The 22,721-nt window shown below is 44.8% G+C and overlaps 1 protein-coding gene across 5 annotated transcripts in view; it reads left to right on the forward strand.

Annotated features, from left to right (window-relative positions):
• The window catches only part of TFB1M (transcription factor B1, mitochondrial), a 247,821-nt gene that overhangs the window by 214,998 nt on the left and 10,102 nt on the right, over positions 1 to 22,721 (forward strand). For all 5 annotated transcript variants that reach the window (XM_068231877.1, XM_068231879.1, XM_068231878.1 and 2 more), the window contains one exon: positions 21,753 to 21,880. In XM_068231877.1, coding sequence (XP_068087978.1) covers positions 21,753 to 21,880 — 128 coding nt within the window. The remainder of the gene's footprint in view (positions 1 to 21,752; positions 21,881 to 22,721) is intronic.

Consider the following 22,721-nt stretch of genomic DNA (forward strand, 5'->3'; position numbering starts at 1 on the left):
CCCGGTTATTTCACCGTTTAATTATGTCCCTATCACAATGTATGGCGACAATATTTTATTTGAAAATAAAAGAGCATTTTTTCCGTTTTGCATCCGTTTTGCATAGTGATTATTTACAAACTTGTAAAAAAAAAAATATATAGAAATATTTCATCTTTACATAGATATTTAAAAAGTTTAGACCCTTAGGTAAATATTTATGTGTTTTGTTTTGTTTTATTGTAATGATTTTTGTTTCTTTTTATTAAACATTTTATGTGGGTATTTTTGGGAGGGTAGGATGTAAATAGTGTTTTATTTGGGGAAATATATGTGCATTTATTTTTATTTTTTTTACTTTTAGATGTAGTTTTACTTTTTGGCCACAAGATGGCAACCTTGAGTTTGTTTACATGACATCCAAGGACATAGGAGTCAGAAAAAGTGAAGCTTCCGAGAGAAGCTGTTGCTTTTTTTGCGGGGTAGAGGAATCAGTGATCGGGCACCATAGCCCGATTCATTGATTCCTGGGATAATGAATCCATGGCTGGGAGCGTGCGTACACGCGCGCGAACGGCTGCGGGAGCGCGCATGTCCTCCTTGACGTATAACTATGTCAAGGAGGACAAAGTGGTTAAATAAAAACCCCTATTTCTTTAATATTTTTCCCTCCCCTCACCAGCCTATCAAAGCGATCGGCTGTGATAGGCTTCAGCCTATCACTGCTGATTGCTTCTGTGTCCTTCCGGGGGGACAGCCGTGTCACACAGCTGTCCCCAGTACAGCGCTGCTGCGTAATTTGCCGGCTAACAGTCTCCCGAGCAGCAATCGCCGCTCGGAGACTGAAGGAGGGGCGGAGCTACGCCCTCCATACAGGAGATGCGCACGCAGCCTGCGTGCGATCTCCCGCAAACTGCTGCCCCAGGACTTTATGCCGATCGGCGTTAGGCGGTCCTGGGGCTGCCGCCGCGCCCACTCCCATCGGCGTGACGCGGTCGGCAAGCAGTTAAAGTGGACCTGAAGTGAAAAAAGGTCCCTGGGGACACTTACTTCGGAAGGGGAAAGCCTCTGGATCCTAAAGTGGCTTCCCCGTCCTCCTCAGTTGATCCGCGGTGGCACCCCAGAAAGTCCGCTTGTCATCAGTGTGTGCAGGCTCAGTAGAGGCTTTCCCCTCAGTCTCCTGTGGAAATAGCTTGGCTATTTCTGCCATAGCCTGAGGGGAATGCCACTAGCGCACCTACCGGAGGCAGGCCACTGGATTTGTATTGTTGTTGCACTTTCAGGGGTGCCAGTGCTGGATCAAGCTGGCTGAGGAGGATCCACAGGCTTTCCCCTCCTGAGATAAGTATCTGGGTTTTATTTATCTTTTTTTATTATTATTTTACTTCCGGTTTGCTTTAAATAAAGTTACAGGTTCACTGTAAAGCGGACCAAAACTCTTGCACAGCCTAAAAAAACCTCATATGCGTTTACTACCCATTACCCTTCCTAAGTCGGTACTAGACCCATTGCAATCCTCTATGAATAAATGTTTATGGATTGAAAAGCCTGCTAGAGTGCTAGAGTCCGCTCCCGTATACTTTATAAATATACTAGCAGAAAAAAGAGAGTTGGCTCTTGGGTGCATGAAAAGATTAAAAAAAAACTTTTATTTAGTTAGAAAAACATCTGTAGAAACATACAAAACATCATAATAACATAATAAAAATATATAAGAACAGGTAGCTCAAATAACCACGACAATTGCTTTCAGGAGCTTAATGAGGCTGCAGTCCTCAAAAAAATCAAAAGGGGCCCAGAAAAAGCACCAGAAGGTTATCTGCAACAGCATGGATTCTAGTGGCCAGCAACAGAATTGGTTAGTCCGAAGAGCACTTGATGCAAAGCAAATGACCTGATGAAACAACAACAGATGGAGTATGGTGTTTGTAAGGCATCTGTGTCATTCAGACATCTGTGTCATTCAGACAACACATATCACTTCGTTGTATCAGCAGTTAGTAGGGCAAAGCAAGCATGCATGCAGTCCTAGTGTCCCTCAATCGCAGGGGTAAATATCACTTCGTTGTATCAGCATATTTTTTTTATACTTTATAAATATCCTTCTCAAGGTGGCATAGGACTCTCAAGTCTTTGGCATTATTATCTGTCTGCCAAACTTAACCAATTCCTAGAATGGGGTCTTTCATCGTCCCCTGCTCTTTGGTGGAAATTTGAATTCCAATCTATACAACCATTTTATTTGCCTTACTTTATTACTGTAGTGGCTGGCCAAGACATAGCTAAATTGACTGAGCTAAATAAGATAGTTGCTGCATTGGCTAGGTTATGGGTTGTGGTTTGTCCACAATTGAAACTAGTTAATGTTCCTTCTCCTAGATTGTCATTTTTAGGTAACCTAAGGTTTATTCTAGCCTTTTATTCTCCTTTTGAATTCAAATGGTGGTCTGATAAGGGTTTGGTTACGGCAGCTAGATTTTGGTTAAGGGAAATTTTTCTCTCTTTCCAACACTTCAGGTTTAGTAGAGATGCTCCATTACGTGAAGCCTTTAGATATTGCCAAATCAGGCATTATTTAAAATCCCAATTCTCATCACCACCTACTATAGAACCTACTACTTTTGAGTCAATGTATTTTGCTGCTGAAAGACGCAAGGGATCTATCTCTATCCTATATGCTCTTCTGTTATCTAAATTTGAAGATGTTCGATGGCCTTACATGAGAGCCTGGGAGGAAGAACTGGGACAACAATTGTCCGCCTCACAATGGCCCTCTAGTTGGATAACTATTGCTGTTATTGTTACATCTAACATCTTTAAGGACACCCCTGTCAAATTATTGAACCGCTGGTATTACACTCCTGCTGAATTGAACAAATTTTATCGCACAGTTTCACCTAATTGTTTCAGAGGCTGTGGTACTATTGGTTCCACATTGCATATCTTCTGGGAATGTCCTGCTGCTATCCAATTTTGGAAATCTTGGCAGGATTTGTTCTTCGATATTTGTAAGGTCCGTATTTTGCTGACTCGCAGGCTCCCTTACATAGTTACATAGTTATTTTGGCTGAAAAAAGACATACGTCCATCGAGTTCAACCAGTACAAAGTACAACTCCAGCCCGTCCCCCACATACCCCTGTTGATCCAGAGGAAGGCGAAAAAAAACCCACCAGGCATGGTCCAATTAGCCCCAAATGGGAAAAATTCCTTCCTGACTCCAGATGGCAATCAGATAAAATCCCTGGATCAACATCATTAGGCATAACCTAGTAATTGTAGCCATGGATGTCTTTCAACGCAAGGAAAGCATCTAAGCCCCCTTTAAATGCAGGTATAGAGTTTGCCATAACGACTTCCTGTGGCAATGCATTCCACATCTTAACCACTCTTACTGTAAGGAACCCTTTCCTAAATAAATGGCTAAAACGTTTTTCCTCCATGCGCAGCTCATGTCCTCTAGTCCTTTGAGAAGGCCTAGGGACAAAAAGCTCATCCGCCAAGCTATTATATTGCCCTCTAATGTATTTATACATGTTAATTAGATCTCCTCTAAGGCGTCTTTTCTCTAGACTAAATAAACCCAGTTTATCTAACCTTTCTTGGTAAGCGAGACCTTCCATCCCACGTATCAATTTTGTAGCTCGTCTCTGCACCTGCTCTAAAACTGCAATATCTTTTTTGTAATGTGGTGCCCAGAACTGAATTCCATATTCCAGATGTGGCCTTACTAGAGAGTTAAACAGGGGCAATATTATGCTAGCATCTCGAGTTTTTATTTCCCTTTTAATGCATCCCAAAATTTTGTTCGCTTTAGCTGCAGCGGCTTGGCATTGAGTACGATTATTTAACTTGTTGTCGATGAGTACTCCTAAGTCCTTCTCCAAGTTTGATGTTCCCAACTGTATCCCATTTATTTTGTATGGTGCTAGACCATTGGTACGACCAAAATGCATGACTTTACATTGTATGTAACCAATGACTCTGTTTCAGGTAGGCTTCGTAAGTTTTATAAATATATGCTTTTGGCTGCCCAATGGAGCATTGCATTTAAATGGAAAACTTCTGATCTTAATATCGACCTAGTTAAGTGTCGACTGGATATGATCTGTCTGATGGATTGGGTCCATTTTATGACAATTGATAATTTTAGATCTGTATAGTGTTATTTGGGAGGATTGGCTAGCTTTTCTTAATCCTCACTAATTTAACTATGTTATGAGTGGAGGTTTAACTCCTTGGTTCTTCCTCCGAAATGGGTGTCGGGGTGTGAGAGACTGCACTTCTGTTCTAGTTTAGTTTTATTTTTGATTTTTTTCCTTTCTGTAGTGGATGGGATTTCTTGTTGGAGTGCTTTCTACAATTACCTTATTGCATTTTAATATGGTGTTATGATTCGATTATATTATTACTTAACAGTTTGTACTGATGCTGTCATATCTTCATATTTAAGATTCCAATGCTGATTGTATAATTCGTGTTTTTGCACTTTAACCAGCTTGGCGGTATGGACGAGCTCAGCTCGTCCATTACCGCCAGAGGCTGGCGCTCAGGCCCTGCTGGGCCGATTTTAATCAAATAAAAAGGAGCACACGCAGCCGGCACTTTGCCAGCCGCATGTGCTACCTGATCGCCGCCGCAGCGTGCAGCGGGGAAAGAGGGTCCCCCCCAGCCGCCCCAAGCCCAGCGCAGCCAGACCAAACAGTTCCGGCCAGCGCTAAGGGCTGGATCGGAGGCGGATGACCTCAGGACGTCGGCTGACGTCCATGACGTCACTCCGCTCATCGCCATGGCGACGAGGAAAGCATAACAAGAAGGGCCGCTCATTGCGCCCTTTCTTGTTACTTCTGATCGCCGGAGGAAGTACGCATTAGGAGCGCCCTCTAGTGGGCTTTCATGCAGCCAACTTTCAGTTGGCTGCATGCAATAGTTTTTTTTTTATATAAAAAAAAAAACCGTCCGGTCGCCAGCCTGGCGATCTCAATAGAACGCCAGGCTGGTTACTAAAGCCCATCTTTATGAAAAAAAAAAAAAAAAACACATACAGTGGTGTAAAAAACTGTTTGCCCCCTTCCTGATTTCTTATTCTTTTGCATGTTTGTCACACTTAAATGTTTCTGCTCATCAAAAACCGTTAACTATTAGTCAAAGATAATTTAATTGAACACAAAATGCAGTTTTAAATTATGTTTTTTTTATTATTTAGTGAGAAAAAAAACTGAAAACCTACATAGCCCTGTGTGAAAAAGAAATTGCCCCCTGAATCTAAGAACTGGTTGGGCCACCCTTAGCAGCAATAACTGCAATCAAGCGTTTGCGATAACTAGCAATGAGTCTTTTACAGCGCTCTGGAGGAATTTTGGTCCACTCATCTTTGCAGAGTTGTTGTTTTCTAGCATGAACCGCCTTTTTAAGGTCATGCCACAACATCTCAATAGGATTCAGGTCAGGACTTTGACTAGGCCACTTCAAAGTCTTCATTTTGTTTTAGATGGTTGCTAAGAAATTCACTGTGTGTGTGTTTAGAGAGATCAGTCGGTCTAATTAGCCATTATCAGCAAGTGTGAATCAGGGCTTTGAGCTGTGCATTGGTTATGTGATATGTAAACACTGAAGGTTAACCCTTTACGTGCTCCCAGAAATGTGCAGGAAGTTAACACTTCAGAAAAGACTCCTTATAGGAGATATAATTAACGTATATAAATACATCAGAGAGCAATATAAAAGCTTGGCGGATGAGCTTTTTGTCCCTAGGCTCTTACAAAGGACTAGGGGACATGATCTGCGCATGGAGGAAAAACGTTTTAGTAATTTATTTAGAAAAGGATTCTTTACCGTAAGAGTGATTTAAATGTGGAATATTTTGCCACAGCAAGTAGTTATGGCAAATTCTAAATCTGCGTTTAACCTCTTAATGACAACTGGACGTTTATAAAAGTCCAGTGTATTTGTGGAGAGTGCACCACCAGTTTGTTGCTGAATGAGACATGTGGTATCATTTTAACCATGACGAGTTGTAGAATACATTTTGGTGGGTCTTAAAGCTTGGCCACACATCATATAAAAAATAGGTACGGACAAACTCAATCCCACATAAAAAATTCATTTTCAAAATTATGATCAAATTTGGGAAAGTTTTAGCAAAACTACAAAAGACATATGTGGTAATATTTTAACCGTGATAAGTAGTAGAATAGAGTTTAGAAAGTTTTAGGGATGAGGCCCATGTCTTGTGTATTCTTTTTAGTCACAAATTGAATCAAAGGCAATTACATTTTTCCATATTCTATACCAAAATAATGAAAACAAAGTGGCAGAATGTGAAAGAAACAACAACATATATTGTTACCTTAGGAACTTGGCTTTTTAAATATGCATGCCATGAGGGTATATTACTATTATTTTTGCAAATAAGGTCTTATAATCATCAATGGTGTACAATGAGAAAGCAAAAAGGGAAAACAGAAAAAAGACACTGTCAGGAACCTTGTGTTGCCGCTTTCTGCCTGCTGGCGGTGACATGGAGCAGGACTGTTAGGGACTTCTATTTTTCCACCAGCAGATGGCTCTGAGGACTTTGCATTTTCCTGAAACTCCACCATCCATCAGCAGGGAACCTGTTAATGCTAAGGACTTGCAGTTCTTAAAGTGAACCTTAAGTCAGAAAAAAAAACGAGTTTTACTCACCTGTAATTAGCGCTATTGCGGGCCGCAACGCGTACAAGAATATGCGTTGCCGCATATCTATGTGTTGGTAGTGCAGCATCGTGTATTTTTGTACAGTCGGGAATGCGGAATAAGCTACGCGTAGCCAGTCCTGACGGGCCTATCGGCAAAAACGAAACTAGCTGGCTGCGGGGGACCAGAGGATTACTGAGTGGCTGCGAGGGCACAGGACTGCTGCAGGGGGCTTTTTTTTCTGACTTAAGTGTCTCTTTAAATAGCCCATGTGATAGCAAATACAGGATGCAGCTGGTGGTGAGAGTTCCATTAGAGGCCTCTACAGGCCATACAAAGAACTGCATGTCCTTAGCATTAACAGGCCCCTTGTGAGAGATCGCGGAAAAGCCACCGCGTGTGCTACTGAGGAGACGGCTGATTCCGCGTCCAGCGCGGCGGTTTGCACGCGGAAGCGTTTGTCTAGTGGCAGGGCGGAACGCGGAAAAGTCGCCACATGCAACAACAGTCAGGCGGCTGGTTTCGCGTCCAGCGTGGCGGTTTGCACGCGGCAGCGTGTGTGGTGTGGCTGGGTCTGTTAGTGCACACAGGCTTAGAGAGGCAGAATTCTTATACTAGGCATGGAGAGTCAGCTGACCACGCCGATCAGCTGACTCCTGAGCAGGATACTATTGGTTGAGCTCAGACTAGTTCCAGGGTGTAGAGACCAAGGACCTCACACCCAGCGTAGGGAACTGTACTATCATTTGTGTTATACTTCAGACTAGTTCCAGGGTGTAGAGACCAAGGACCTCACACCCAGATTAGGGAACTGTATTACCATCTGTGTTATTCTTCAGACTAGTTCCAGGGTGCTGAAACCACGGACCTCGTACCCAGACTAGGGAACTTTATTACCTTCTGTGTTATTCTTCAGACTAGTTCCAGGGTGCTGAGACCACGGACCTCACACCCAGACTAGGCATTGTTTGATATCTGTTATGACTTATTGCTTTTCTGACTACTCCTCTGTCTTCTGATTCGGTACCTTGCATATCTGATATTCCGTTGCCAGACCCTGCTTTGCCTTGGATACCGAATCAGCCTTCTGTCTTTGTACTTATCTGTCAGTGTGTTGCCGACCTGGCGAGCCCGACCTCGAGAGCTATCTCTCCTATTAAGAGATAGTCTCCAGACCAGATAGTGACATCCACCTTCAGGTGTCACTCACTCTCTGGCCTTCCCTATCTTCAGTCTGACTCCACCCCTTGAGGAGTTTCAGGCTGCTGGAAGGTTCCTGTGCTCTCAGAGCAGTGTCTCTTTACTGTCTATTATCACCTGCTCAGCAGGTGCATTACTCAAAGTACTACTGTTGCACCAAACACTCACATACCAAAAGGTGTCCAGAGGTTAGCAATATATCTGTATTATTGGTGATTATGCAGATCATCAATAATCAGGTATATATCTGCATTTTTGGTGATACTGCAGATCACCAATAATCAGATTCTCTCTGCGTGCTGACACCAATCGTTACAGAACGGCAGACCAAACCCAAATGGACACACTCCGCAGCCGTCTCGATGTACTCACCACTAAGGAGGAAAATTACACCCGAGTACTGGACAGTCACCAGACTCAACTCAACGCTTTGTCTGGGACTGTACAAGTTTATCAGACGGCTGTGGATACCGTGCGATCTCCTCCTAGCACAGACATACGTATGCCTGTACCTGAAAGGTTTTCTGGTCACAGATCTGACTTCCGGAATTTTAGAAACAGAGTGTTATCATACTTTGAGTTAAGACCTAATTCATCAGGAACCATGGCACAGAGAGTAACCTTCATTAAGACTCTATTGTCAGGGGATTCCCAGACTTGGACGTATAGTCTTCCCACGGGGGATAAGGCCCTGACCTCGGTAGATAATTTTTTAAAGCTATGGCTATAATTTACGATGACCTGGACATTGCCTCGACTGATGAGTGGAAGCTCAAGTTGCTGCGGCAGGGTAAAGGTCCGGTAGAGAACTATGCTGCGGAGTTTAGAAAGTGGGCAGTGTCAGCTCGATGGGACTCATTTGCTCTTTTAGACTGTTTCTTATCAGGGTTGTCAGACGCAGTTTCTGATCTAATAATGGGTCATCCTGAGCCCAAATCCATCGATGAGGCCATTTCATCGGCCATCAGAATTGATCGTCGTTTACGATACCAAAGACAGACCCGGGGTAGGAACAATGTGAGATACTTGTCCTACGCTGCGTCTCCTTCTGCTCCATATCCACCTGATTCACCCCCACCGGAACCAATGCAGATTGGTCGGTCGAGATTGTCTCAGGTGGAATGGAGATGCAGGGAAACAGAGCAGCTCTGTCTTTACTGTGCAGAGGGGGGTCATAAGGTACAGAATTGTCCCAAGAAGTCGGGAAACGCTGCCGCCTAGGTGTAGTCGGAGGTAATACCCTAGGCGCGCAGTCATTACCTCTCGATGACAAACGTTTTCTTCTCCCTTGCACTATATCCTGGCAAGATAAGACAGAGACTACTAAGGCCTTCATAGATTCTGGTTTAGCAGCTAATTTTATGGATTATGAATTTGCCAAGAGATTGGGGATTCCGATCTCCCCACTAAAACAACAGACCCGGGTCACTGCGGTGGATGATTCTCCTCTGCAAAGTAATCACCCTCTTTCTCAGACCCCAGACTTGGGGGTCACAATAGGGGTGTTGCATAAAGAAAGTTTATCATTTTTTGTGTTACGAATGGCAACCTCCACGATCATTCTTGGCATGCCATGGTTACAAATTCACTCGCCTCCGATCAATTGGGCTACGGGTCAGCTAACAAGCTGGTCTGCCCATTGCTATCATCATTGTCTTGCGAAAGTAACCTTTGGTAAAACCAAGATTCACATGGAGGGATTGCCAGATCAATATTCAGAATTTGCAGACGTGTTCTGCCCCAAGTCAGCAGATAAACTTCCTCCACACCGTCCCTTTGATTGCCCCATTGATCTCAGGTCTGGTTGTATGCCCCCTAGAGGTCATCTCTATAACTTATCTGGGCCAGAGAAATTGGCCATGCAGGAATACATCCGAGAAAACTTAGCTAAAGGTTTTATTCACCCTTCTCGATCTCCGGCCGGGGCAGGGTTCTTTTTTGTGAAAAAGAAAGATGGAGGCCTCCGGCCTTGCATTGATTATCGGGGCTTAAATAAAATTACAGTAAAGAATCACTATCCTTTGCCGTTAATAGACGATTTGTTTACTCAAGTCACCAATGCTAAGATTTTTTCAAAACTGGATTTAACGGGTGCTTACAACCTTGTGCGGATTAGGGACGGTGATGAATGGAAGACGGCCTTTAACCCGACGGGCATTACGAGTACCTGGTGATGCCCTTCGGGTTGTGTAATGCCCCGGACGTCTTTCAAGAGCTGATTAATGAGGTCTTTAGAGAGGTGTTGGGCAAATTCATCCTGGTATACTTAGACGACATACTAATTTTCTCGTCCAACCTCTCAGAGCACAGAGATCATGTTAAGTTTGTGTTACGGAAGTTGAGACAAAACATGCTGTACGCCAAGCTGGAGAAATGCATTTTCGAGGTAACCTCTGTTGCCATTCTGGGGTACATAATTTCAACCTCTGGCCTCTCCATGGACCATGGAAAAGTTTCAGCTGTTTTAGAGTGGCCTCAATCTGTGGGACTGAAGGCTCTCCAGAGGTTTCTGGGGTTCGCTAACTACTATAGAAGGTTCATAAAGGGGTACTCTACGGTGATCTCACCTCTCACCAGTCTCACAAAGAAAGGGGCAGATACTCACCACAGGTCCCCTGAGGCCCATGCTGCTTTCTCCACTCTAAAGAAATTGTTCTGTACTGCACCCATTTTGAGACATGTCGACACCACCTTCCCCTTTATCGTAGAGGTAGATGCCTCGGAGGTAGGGGTAGGGGCTGTGCTGTCTCAGCGTTCTGGGTTGCAGGGAAAGTTACACCCCTATGCCTATTTTTCACGTAGGTTTTCGCCCGCAGAGAAAAACTACGATATAGGCAATAGGGAACTTCTAGCCATTAAGTTGGCCTTCGAGGAATGGCGACATTGGCTAGAGGGTGCAGAACATACCATTACTGTCTATACTGACCACAAGAATTTGGAGTACATTGAGGGCGCTAAGAGACTTAGCCCCCGACAGGCTTGGTAGTCATTGTTCTTCTCGAGATTCCGATTTGTAATCACTTATACCCCGGGTAGTAAGAACATCAAAGCTGATGCTTTGTCCAGATGTTTTGAGCCTGAGACAGCGCAGCCCTCAGACCCAGAAACCATTCTGCCGCAGAAAGTGGTTCTGGCCGCCACTGAGACCTGGAGGGACTGGACAAAAACATTGAGTCCGTTCCAACAGGATGTACCCGAGGGAAATCCTGAAGGGGTCATGTTTGTACCACTGCCTTTTCGTCTACAAATACTGCAGTTGTTTCATTCCCACAAGAATGCTGGGCATCCTGGGGCCACCAGAACTCAGGACCTCATAGCAAGATGTGCCTGGTGGCCATCATTGGCAACTGACTGCAAAGAGTATGTAAGAGAATGTGCAGTGTGTGCCAGAAGCAAACCCTCCCGTCAGGCACCTGTTGGGACATTGCAATCATTACCAGTTCGGTTCCGAGTGAACCATGGACCCATCTGCCCATGGATTTTGTGGGCGAACTCCCCAGGTCTGAGGGCTTGACGGTCATTTGGGTGGTAGTCGATCGTTTCAGCAAGATGGCCCATTTTGTCCCCCTGAAAGGACTCCCCTCGGCCCAGGAATTGGCTGATCTCTTCATCAAACATATTTTCCGGCTGCATGGTATCCCGGAAAATATAGTGTCAGATCGAGGAGTCCAATTTGTTTCAAAATTTTGGTGGGCATTCTGCCATCAGTTAGACATGGAGTTATCTTTTTCATCAGGCTACCACCCACAGACCAATGGCCAGACCGAGAGAACCAATCAGTCTCTGGAACAGTTTCTGAGATGTTATGTGGCAGATGTTCAAACTGACTGGGTCAAATTCCTGCCATTTGCAGAATTTGCACACAACAACTTGAAGAGCTCCTCCTCAGGTTTTTCTCCATTCCAGGTGGTAACAGGAAGGTCACCTAAGTTCACCCTATTACCAGTGGCTGCCACTCCGTTTCCAGCCCTGGAAGATTGGCAGAGGTCCTTGAAGCAGACTTGGGGAATGGTAGAAAGAAATCTGAGGAGGGCTTTCCAGAGTCAGAAGAAACAAGCTGATAAAAGACGTTCCATAGAATGGGAATTCTTTCCAGGCGACTTGGTCTGGGTGTCCACACGACATTTGGCTCTGAAGCAACTGTCTCCCAAGTTAGGTCCCAGATTTGTGGGTCCGTTTCCTGTGAGCAGGAAAATAATGATGTCACTTATGCCATTGATCTCCCCACCAGCATGCGAGGTGTGAGATCGTTCCATGTGTCCTTGCTCAAGCCAGCAGTGCACGTGGATTCCGCTCCACCCCCCCCCCCCCCCCCCCCCCCGTGTTGATTGATGACCAACCTGAATATGAAATTGAGAAGATTCTAGACTCCCGGCTTGTGCAGAATTCCGTGCAGTATTTAGTGCATTGGAAGGGGTATGGCATTGAGGAGAGAACTTGGGTGCCAGAATGTCGCATGCACGCAGAGGAGTTGAAAAAGGAGTTTCATGACTTACATCCTGAGAAGCCGGGCAGGAGATGCCCGGAGTCCACTCCTCGGGGGGGGGGGGGGGGGTACTGTGAGAGATCGCGGAAAAGCCGCCGCGTGTGCTACTGAGGAGGCGGCTGATTCCACCTGATTCAGGAGATGTCCGGAGTCCACTCCTCGGGGGGGGGGGGGTACTGTGAGAGATCGCGGAAAAGCCGCCACGTGTGCTACTGAGGAGGCGGCTGATTCCACGTCCAGCGCGGCGCTTGCACGCAGAAGCGTGTTTCTAGGGGCAGGGCGGAACGCGGAAAAGCCGCCGCATGCAACAACAGTCAGGCGGCTGGTTCCGCGTCCCGTCCAGCGCGGCGGTTTGCACGCAGCAGCGTGTGTCTGGTGTGGCTGGGTCTGTTAGTGCACACAGGCTTAGGAATACACGCGCGCGCGCTGAGAGGTAGAATTCTTATACTAGGCAGGGAGAGTCAGCTGACCACGCCGATCAGCTGACTCCTGAGCAGGATACTATTGGTTGAACAATTGGGGGTGGTGCTGGAGAGCACTACTCCATATATAGTTTCTGCTGGCCAGTTGCTAGTTGTCTGCCATTGCGATCACTACGTGGAAGCACTCGGACCTCAGTCAGATCCTACAGTGTGTTTGAACCAGGTGGACCTGGGAATTCACACTTAGCCAGATTACTTGAACTGTTATTCTGTTTATGCTCAGACTATTTCCAGGGTGTAAAGACCAAGGACCTCACACCCAGATTAGGGAACTGTATTACCATCTGTGTTATTCTTCAGACTAGTTCCAGGGTGCTGAAACCACGGACCTCATACCCAGACTAGGGGACTTTATTACCATCTGTGTTATTCTTCAGACTAGTTCCAGGGTGCTGGGACCACGGACCTCGCACCCAGACTAGGCATTGTTTGATATCTGTTATGACTTATTGCTTTTCTGACTACTCCTCTGTCTTCTGATTCGGTACCTCGCATATCTGATATTCCGTTGCCAGACCCTGCTTTGCCTTGGATACCGAATCAGCCTTCTGTCTTTGTACTTATCTGTCAGTGTGTTGCCGACCTGGCGAGCCCGACCTCGAGAGCTATCTCTCCTATTAAGAGATAGTCTCCAGACCAGATAGTGACATCCACCTTCAGGTGTCACTCACTCTCTGGCCTTCCCTATCTTCAGTCTGACTCCACCCCTTGAGGAGTTTCAGGCTGCTGGAAGGTTCCTGTGCTCTCTACTGTTGCACCAAACACTCACATACCAAAAGGGGTCCAGAGGTTAGCAATATATCTGTATTATCGGTGATTCTGCAGATCACCAATAATCAGGTATATCTCTGCATTTTTTGGTGATACTGCAGATCACCAATAATAAGATTCTCTCTGCGTGCTGACACCAATCGTTACACCCCTGCTGATGGATGGTGTAGTTTCAGGAAAATGCAAAGTCCTCAGAGCCATCTGCTGGTGGAATAATAGAAGTCCCTGACAGTCCTGCCCCCCCCCCCCTCCCCCCAAAAAAACATAATTTTGTCCAACACTCTGACTAGCGATCATTGGTTTGAATGGGCTAATTTCAGTTGTGCTGCTCTGCCCCCCATTCAACAAATAATTCCTGTAATTTGCTCTCCTGCCCGAATGTGCACAGCAGCCGATAGTGTTCTGGGCATGCATACTTGAGAAATGACGCTGATGTATGACCGGTACTTGTCAAGAATGCATAACACTGTACCGGCCATGGGCAGGAGCGAGAAATTACAGGGAGCGCGAGTGGACAGAGCATGCGCTGCTTCTTTGTCCTCTGTGCGACTGGCTGCAGTCGGAGCCACAAACAGGTGGCAGGGCAGTGCAATGGAGAGAAGCCCATCCAAAACAGAGAACAGGTAAGTAGCAAACATCCTGTCAAGACCCACTTTGGATGTTCTGTTGTAATTATAGTGGACCTGAACTCAGAACTTCCTCTCTGCTCTAAAAGATACGCAACAACATAACCTTTGAATAAAAACATTTCTTTGTTACAGCTGATACAAATCCTGCACGTGTGTCTACTTCCTGCTTTTATGGAAGCAGACATATTTTTAACATCCTGTGCTTTCAAATGAGCTTAGATGTTGTGGCAGTCAGGTGACACAGTGTAGAGATCAAATTACAACTTGTGACACAGAGGAGGGGGAATTAGACAGGCTCTCGAAATACGTACATGGTACATTTCTCTGTTTTCCTTCTGTCCTGTGCAAGAGTTCAGCTCCACTTTAAAGCATCTGAATGACATTTATATTTGCTGAAAAATCTATGCATCTGTTTTGAATGTTGAATGTACATATGGCGGTGTACATATTGACAGTATACGGGAACAAAGTCTGAAGAAGGCTTATTTAAATTGCCTTTAAAACGTATTTTAGGGTAAATGAGGCATGTAGCATCATGTTTTTTTTAATGATGTGGAGACTTAACCACTTGCCGACCGCCCACAGCCCATGGGCGGCGGTAAAGTGGATGCCTTAAGGACCGCAATACGCCTTAGGGCGTTGCGTCCTTTTCCTATGCCGGGGGAGCGATCGCGTCATTGATGACGCGCGCTTCCCCCGGCAACTGGCTCCGCCCACCCGCCGTAACATCCCGCCGGCCATACGGAAGCGCCGGCGGGATGTTAACCCCGCGATCGCCGCTACAAAGTGTATAATACACTTTGTAATGTATACAAAGTGTATTATACAGGCTGCCTCCTGCCCTGGTGGTCCCAGTGTCCGAGGGACCACCAGGGCAGGCTGCAGCCACCCTAGTCTGCACCCAAACACACTGATCTGCCCCCCCCCCGCCCACTGATCGCCAACAGCACCCCTCAGACCCCCCCCCTGCCCACCCCCCAGACCCCTGTTTGCACCCAATCACCCCCCTAATAACCCATCAATCACTCCCTGTCACTATCTGTCAACGCTATTTTTTTTATCCCTGCCCCCTGCCCCCTCCTGATCACCCCCCCCACCCCTCAGATTCTCCCCAGGACCCCCCCAGACCCCCCCCCCTGTGTACTGTATGCATCTATCCCCCCTGATAACCTGTCAATCACCTGTCAATCACCCATCAATCACCCATCAATCACCCCCTGTCACTGCCACCCAACAATCGGCCCCTAACCTGCCCCTTGCGGGCAATCTGATCACCCACCCACACCAATAGATCGCCCGCAGATCCGATATCAGATCACCTCCCAAATCCATTGTTTACATCTATTCTCTCCTCTAAACACCCACTAATTACCCATCAATCACCCATCAATCACACCCTATCACCACCTGTCACTTTTACCTATCAGATCAGACCCTAATCTGCCCCTTGCGGGCACCCAATCACCCGCCAACACGCTCAGATTGCCCTCTGACCCCCCCTTATAAATTCGCCAGTGCATTAATTACATCTGTTCTTCCCTGTAATAACCCACTGATCACCTGTCAATCACCTATCACCCATCAATCACCCCCTGTCACCCCCTGTCACTGCCCCTAACCTGCCCCTTGCGTGCAATCTGATCACTCACCCACACCAATAGATCGCCCACAGATCCGACATCAGATCACCTCCCAAATCCATTGTTTACATCTATTCTCTCCTCTAAACACCCACTAATCACCCATCAATCACCCCCTATCACCACCTGTCACTGTTACCTATCAGATCAGACCCTAATCTGCCCCTTGCGGGCACCCAATCACCCGCCCACACGCTCAGATTGCCCTCAGACCCCCCTTAACAATTCGCCAGTGCATTAATTACATCTGTTCTTCCCTGTAATAACCCACTGATCACCTGTCAATCACCTGCCAATCACCTATCACCCATCAATCACCCCCTGTCACTGCCACCCATCAATCAGCCCCTGTCATTGCCACCCATCAATCACCCCCTGTCACTGCCACCCATCAATCAGTCCCTAACCTGCCCCTTGCGGGCAATCTGATCACCCACACACACCATCCGATCGCCTGCAGACCCGCAGTCAGATCACCTCCCAAGTGCATTGCATCTGTTCTCTCCTCTAAACACCCACTAATTACCCATCAATCACCCCCTGTCACTGCTACCCATCAGATTAGACCCCCATCTGCCCCTAGGGCACCCAATCACCCGCCCACACCCTCAGACCCCAGCCCTGATCACCTCGCCATTGCATTACTTGCATCTATTCCCCCCACTAATCACACCTTGAGACACCCATCAATCACCTCCTGTCACTACCTGTCACCCCCTAGCACACCTACCCATCAGATCAGGCCCTAATTTGCCCCGTGTGGGCTCCTGATCACTCGGCCAAACCCTCAGATCCCCCTCAGACCCCCTTCCGATCACCTCCCCAGTGCATTGAGTGCATCTATTTTCCCCTCTAATCACCCCCTGAGACACCCATCATTCACCTCCTGTCACCCCCCTAGCACTCCTATCCATCAGATCAGGCCCAATACAACCTGTCATCTAAAAGGCCACCCTGCTTATGACCGGTTCCACAAAATTCGCCCCCTCATAGACCACCTGTCATCAAAATTTGCAGATGCTTATACCCCTGAACAGTCATTTTGAGACATTTGGTTTCCAGACTACTCACGGTTTTGGGCCTGTAAAATGCCAGGGCGGTATAGGAACCCCACAAGTGACCCCATTTTAGAAAAAAGACACCCCAAGGTATTCTGTTAGGTGTATGACGAGTTCATAGAATATTTTATTTTTTGTCAAAAGTGAGCGGAAATTGATTTTTATTGGGTTTTTTTTCACAAAGTGTCATTTTTCACTAACTTGTGACTAAAAGTAAAATCTTCTATGACCTCGCCATACACCTAATGGAATACCTTGGGGTGTCTTCTTTCTAAAATGGGGTCACTTGTGGGGTTCCTATACTGCCCTGGCATTTTAGGGGCCCTAAACCGTGAGGAGTAGTCTAGAAAACAAATGCCTCAAAATGACCTGTGAATAGGACGTTGGGCCCCTTAGCGCACCTAGGCTGCAAAAAAAGTGTCACACGTGGTATCGCCGTACTCAGGAGAAGTAGTATAATGTGTTTTGGGGTGTATTTTTACACATACCCATGCTGGGTGGGAGAAATCTCTCTGTAAATGGACAATTGTGTGTAAAAAAAATCAAACAATTGTCATGTACAGAGATATTTCTACCACCCAGCATGGGTATGTGTAAAAATACACCCCAAAACACATTATACTACTTCTCCTGAGTACGGCGGTACCACATGTGTGGCACTTTTTTACACCCTAAGTGCGCTAAGGGGCCCAAAGTCCAATGAGTACCTTTAGGATTTCACAGATCATTTTGCGACATTTGGTTTCAAGACTACTCCTCACGGTTCAGGGCCCCTAAAATGCCAGGGCAGTATAGGAACCCCACAAATGACCCCATTCTAGAAAGGAGACAACCAAAGGTATTCCATTAGGTGTATGGCGAGGTCATAGAAGATTTTATTTTTTGTCACAAGTTAGCAGAATATGACACTTTGTGAAGAAAAACAATTCAAATCAATTTCCGCTAACTTGTGGCAAAAAATAAAATCTTCTATGAACTCACCATACTCCTAACGGAATACCTTGGGGTGTCTTCTTTGTAAAATGGGGTCATTAGTGGGGTTCCTATACTGCCCTGGCATTTTAGGGGCCCTAAACCGTGAGGAGTAGTCTTGAAACAAAAATGACCTGTGAAATCCTAAAGGTACTCATTGGACTTTGGGCCCTTTAGCGCAGTTAGGGTGCAAAAAAGTGCCACACATGTGGTATTGCCGTACTCGGTAGAAGTAGTATAATGTGTTTTGGGGTGTATTTTTACACATACCCATGCTGGGTGGGAGAAATACTTCTGTAAATGACAATCTTTTGATTTTTTTACACACAATTTTCCATTTACAGAGTTATTTCTCCGACCCAGCATGGGTATGTGTAAAAATACACCCCAAAACACATTGTACTACTTCTCCAGAGTACGGCGATACCACATGTGTGGCACTTTTTTGCACCCTAACTGCGCTAAAGGGCCCAAAGTCCAATGAGTACCTTTAGGATTTCACAGGTCATTTTGCGGAATTTGATTTCCAGACTACTCCTCATGGTTTAGGGCCCCTAAAATGCCAGGGCTGTATAGGAACCCCACAAATGACCCCATTTTAGAAAGAAGACACCCAAAGGTATTCCGTTAGGAGTATGGTGAGTTCATAGAAGTTTTTATTTTTTTGTCAGAAGTTAGCGGAAATTGATTTTAATTGTTTTTTTCACAAAGTGTCATGTTCCGCTAACTTGTGACAAAAAATAAAATCTTCTATGAACTCACCATACTCCTAACGGAATACCTTGGGGTGTCTTCTTTCTAAAATGGGGTCATTTGTGGGGTTCCTATACTGCCCTGGCATTTTAGGGGCCCTAAACCATGAGGAGTAGTCTTGAAACCAAATGTCGCAAAATGACCTGTGAAATCCTAAAGGTACTCATTGGACTTTGGGCCCTTTAGCGCAGTTAGGGTGCAAAAAAGTGCCACACATGTGGTATCGCCGTACTCAGGAGAAGTAGTATAATGTGTTTTGTGGTGTATTTTTACACATACCCATGCTGGGTGGGAGAAATAACTCTGTAAATGGACAATTGTGTGTAAAAAAAATGAAAACATTGTCATTCACAGAGATTTTTCTCCCACCCAGCATGGGTATGTGTAAAAATTCACCCCAAAACACATTATAGTACTTCTACTGAGTATGGCAATACCACATGTGTGGCACTTTTTTGCAGCCTAACTGCGCTAAGGGGTCCAAAGTCCAATGAGCACCTTTAGGCTTTACAGGGGTGCTTACAATTTAGCACCCCCCAAAATGCCAGGACAGTGAACACACCCCACAAATGACCCCATTTTGGAAAGTAGACACTTCAAGGTATTCAGAGAGGGGCATGGTGAGTCCGTGGCAGATTTCATTTTTTTTTTTTGTCGCAAGTTAGCAGAAATGGAAACCTTTTTTTTTTTTTTTTTTTTTTTTTGTCACAAAGTGTCATTTTCCGCTTACTTGTGACAAAAAATAATATCTTCTATGAACTCACTATGCCTCTCAGTGAATACTTTGGGATGTCTTCTTTCCAAAATGGGGTCATTTGGGGGGTATTTATACTATCCTGGAATTCTAGCCCCTCATGAAACATGACAGGGGGTCAGAAAAGTCATAGATGCTTGAAAATGGGAAAATTCACTTTTTGCACCATAGTTTGTAAACGCTATAACTTTTACCCAAACCAATAAATATACACTGAATGGGTTTTTTTTTAATCAAAAACATGTTTGTCCACATTTTTCGCGCTGCATGTATACAGAAATTTTACTTTATTTGAAAAATGTCAGCACAGAAAGTTAAAAAAATCATTTTTTTGCCAAAATTCATGTCTTTTTTGCTGAATATAATAAAAAGTAAAAATCGCAGCAGGAATCAAATAGCACCAAAAGAAAGCTTTATTAGTGACAAGAAAAGGAGCCAAAATTCATTTAGGTGGTAGGTTGTATGAGCGAGCAATAAACCGTGAAAGCTGCAGTGGTCTGAATGGAAAAAAAGTGCCTGGTCCTTAAGGGGTAGAAAGACTGTGGTCCTCAAGTGGTTAAAATCCCTCCTCAAAAAAAAAAATATCTCTCTCTCTCTCTCTCTCTCAGATGGGAAATCCGAGTTTGCTTGGATAGTGCTATTCGGATATTAAAAAATATACGAATTGCTATTCAAAGTTCGGATAGTGGAAAAGTTCAGATTATCTGGGTAGTTCGGATACCTGAATATTGGATGAGCACCACTGCTCTGGTGTCCTTTAAAATGACAGTTTGGCAATGAAAGGGACGAAAACAGCATTTTTATTCCTGTAGTTCTCATAGATGGTAGGAGCTGGAGGACAGAAAATGAGTCAGGAAAGAGTTAACCAAGGAAGAGAAGAGACCACTGCTAGCTAGGAAAAAAAAGAAAAACAGTCATAAATTAGGATTAGATAAATTAATTAACAACTGCTGGGGTCAGTGTCAAAGCTGTAAAATAGGTGAAGAAACTAGCAGAGCTCACTGATGTTTGTGAATGCCTGCATTAAAACTGAGCGGAACTTAGTTCTATCTGCTTTGTAATGTAAATCTCTGGTATTTCTCACATCGATCTGTATGTCCATCATACAAAGGAATGGATTATCAGGTGACAGTTATGATTGATCCTGATTGTTTTAACACATCAGGAAGTGAGAGAGAGATGCAGGGATTGGGGAACTCTGGAATTCAGCTATTAGTGCAGAGCAGGGCGCTGGCTGGCTGCGCTGCGGGACCAGAAGAGATGATTTACTTTGACATATGACCTCTTCTCTCTCCAAGTCATGCCGCCCTTCTTATCTAATTTTATCGCCCTAGGCTGTGGCCTTTCCAGCCTTCCCAGAAATCCGCCCCTAGCTATAATGGATGTAAATGGAGAAATAGTGTCTTTTTCTGTTTTTTTTTTTTCTTCCTTTTTTTTCCCTTTAAAATGCATTGAAAATAAGGTAATTACTAAACAAAATTATCACACATTAAAAGCCTAATTTGTCCTGAAAAAAAAAAAATATAGATCATTTAGGTGTGATTAGTAGTAATAAAGTTATTGGCGAATGAATGGGAGCAGTGCTAATATGGGAAAATGTTTTTGGTCCTGAAGTGGTTAAGGAGTGTTATATGCTTTCCTTTCATTGAAAGACATCCATGGCTATAATTACTAGGTAATTCCAGGTGGTGTTGATCCAGGGATCTTATCTGAATGCCATCTGGAGTCGGGAAGGAATGTTTTCCCTTTTGGGGCTAATTGGAACATGCCTTCTAAGGGTTTTTTGCCTTGCTCTGAATCAACAGGGATATGTGAGTTTGCAGGCTAGTGTACTTTAGTCTTAGGTTGAACTCGATGGACGTATGTTTTTTTTCAACCCAAATAACTGTGTAACTGTGATGATCGCATCGTACTGCAAAGCTAAAAATAGCCTTCAGGGATTTCTGCATTAATACATGGTAATCCCCTCTCTGGTCAAAAGCCAAGTAGGAAGTGAGGCTCTCTAGTGCTCACTTCCTGTGGCAAAAATACAAATTGGGCGGAAGTGTATTGAAAAAATAAGATTGTGCGCAGCATCACCAGCACAAAACATTTTTTAAAAAGCTGCGTCACCATAGACTTGCAGGACTTCCGGTCTGCCATGTCACTTACTGCACATTGCATCGCACCGGTACAATATGAAAGGCCACATAGATTTTTATTGCCGAGCGTTAACCTAAATTTCAATGTTTCACCTTAGCCACCTTAAGACAGAGAGTGGTATATCGGAAGCATATACACATTCATGTGTTCTGCAAATTGTATTCTGCTGTCTCTCATTCTCTGTTTTTTTGTGTGTTTTTTTTCCTTAGGTAGATGTTGCTGTTGTACATTTCACACCTTTGATACAACCGAAAATACATCAACCTTTTAAACTTGTAGAAAAAGTAATCCAGAGTGTTTTCCAATACAGACGAAAGTATTGTCACCATGGAGTTTCGTGAGTGATGCATATCATTAGCTATTAGTTCAAATAGACAAAGATGTGCTTGGTACTGTTGTAGCTGAATATATTTCATATTTATTTTCAGAGCACATTTTAGATAAATTACATTTATGTAAATATGATTTTGTGAAGAGCATTAATTGACTTTGAGCAAAACATTACTGATTACAGTACATTAATGATCAAAATGAAAAAAAAATCCTCCTTTTTATCACAGGAAATTGTGAAGCTAGGTTGACAAGATACTGTATTTATTGGACTTTAAGACTAATTTTTTATCCCTCAAAAGTGGGGGGAAAAGTCACTGCGTCTTAGTCCAAATGCAGGGAGTTCCTGACTTGTGAACGCCGACCAATACAAACCTCCAGCCCGCCGCAATGTTGGGTACTGTGGAGTAGGACACAGGAGGACAAACGGAGGGCACAGGGGGACACAAAGGGGTATACAGGGGGACACAAGGAGGGCAGAAGGGGACAGAGAATGACACAGGAAGACACAAGGGGACATAATCCACAAGATGCCCTTTCACCATGGATGCTTCAGGTTTACCTTTGACCCTCTACAGTCTGACTTCAAGACGTACCAAGGCTGTGAAACAACCCTCTGCAATGATCAGCTCAAGGCAAAAGATCCATGCTAATTCATCTTAACCCCACAGTGGTTTAGAAACAGTTGATCATAAAATATTGCTTAAACCTGAGTGTAAAAACAAAACAAAAAATTACATACCTAAGGCTTCCTCTAGCTCCCCTCAGGCTCATTGGTCCCTCGCCGTCCTCTCAGGCCACCTGGATCCTCCGCTAGGCCCTTTTTTAGACGGGCCTGTAATTCAGCT

Source organism: Hyperolius riggenbachi, chromosome 4 (assembly GCF_040937935.1).
Source record: "Hyperolius riggenbachi isolate aHypRig1 chromosome 4, aHypRig1.pri, whole genome shotgun sequence".
Classification (NCBI taxonomy): Eukaryota; Metazoa; Chordata; class Amphibia; order Anura; family Hyperoliidae; genus Hyperolius; species Hyperolius riggenbachi.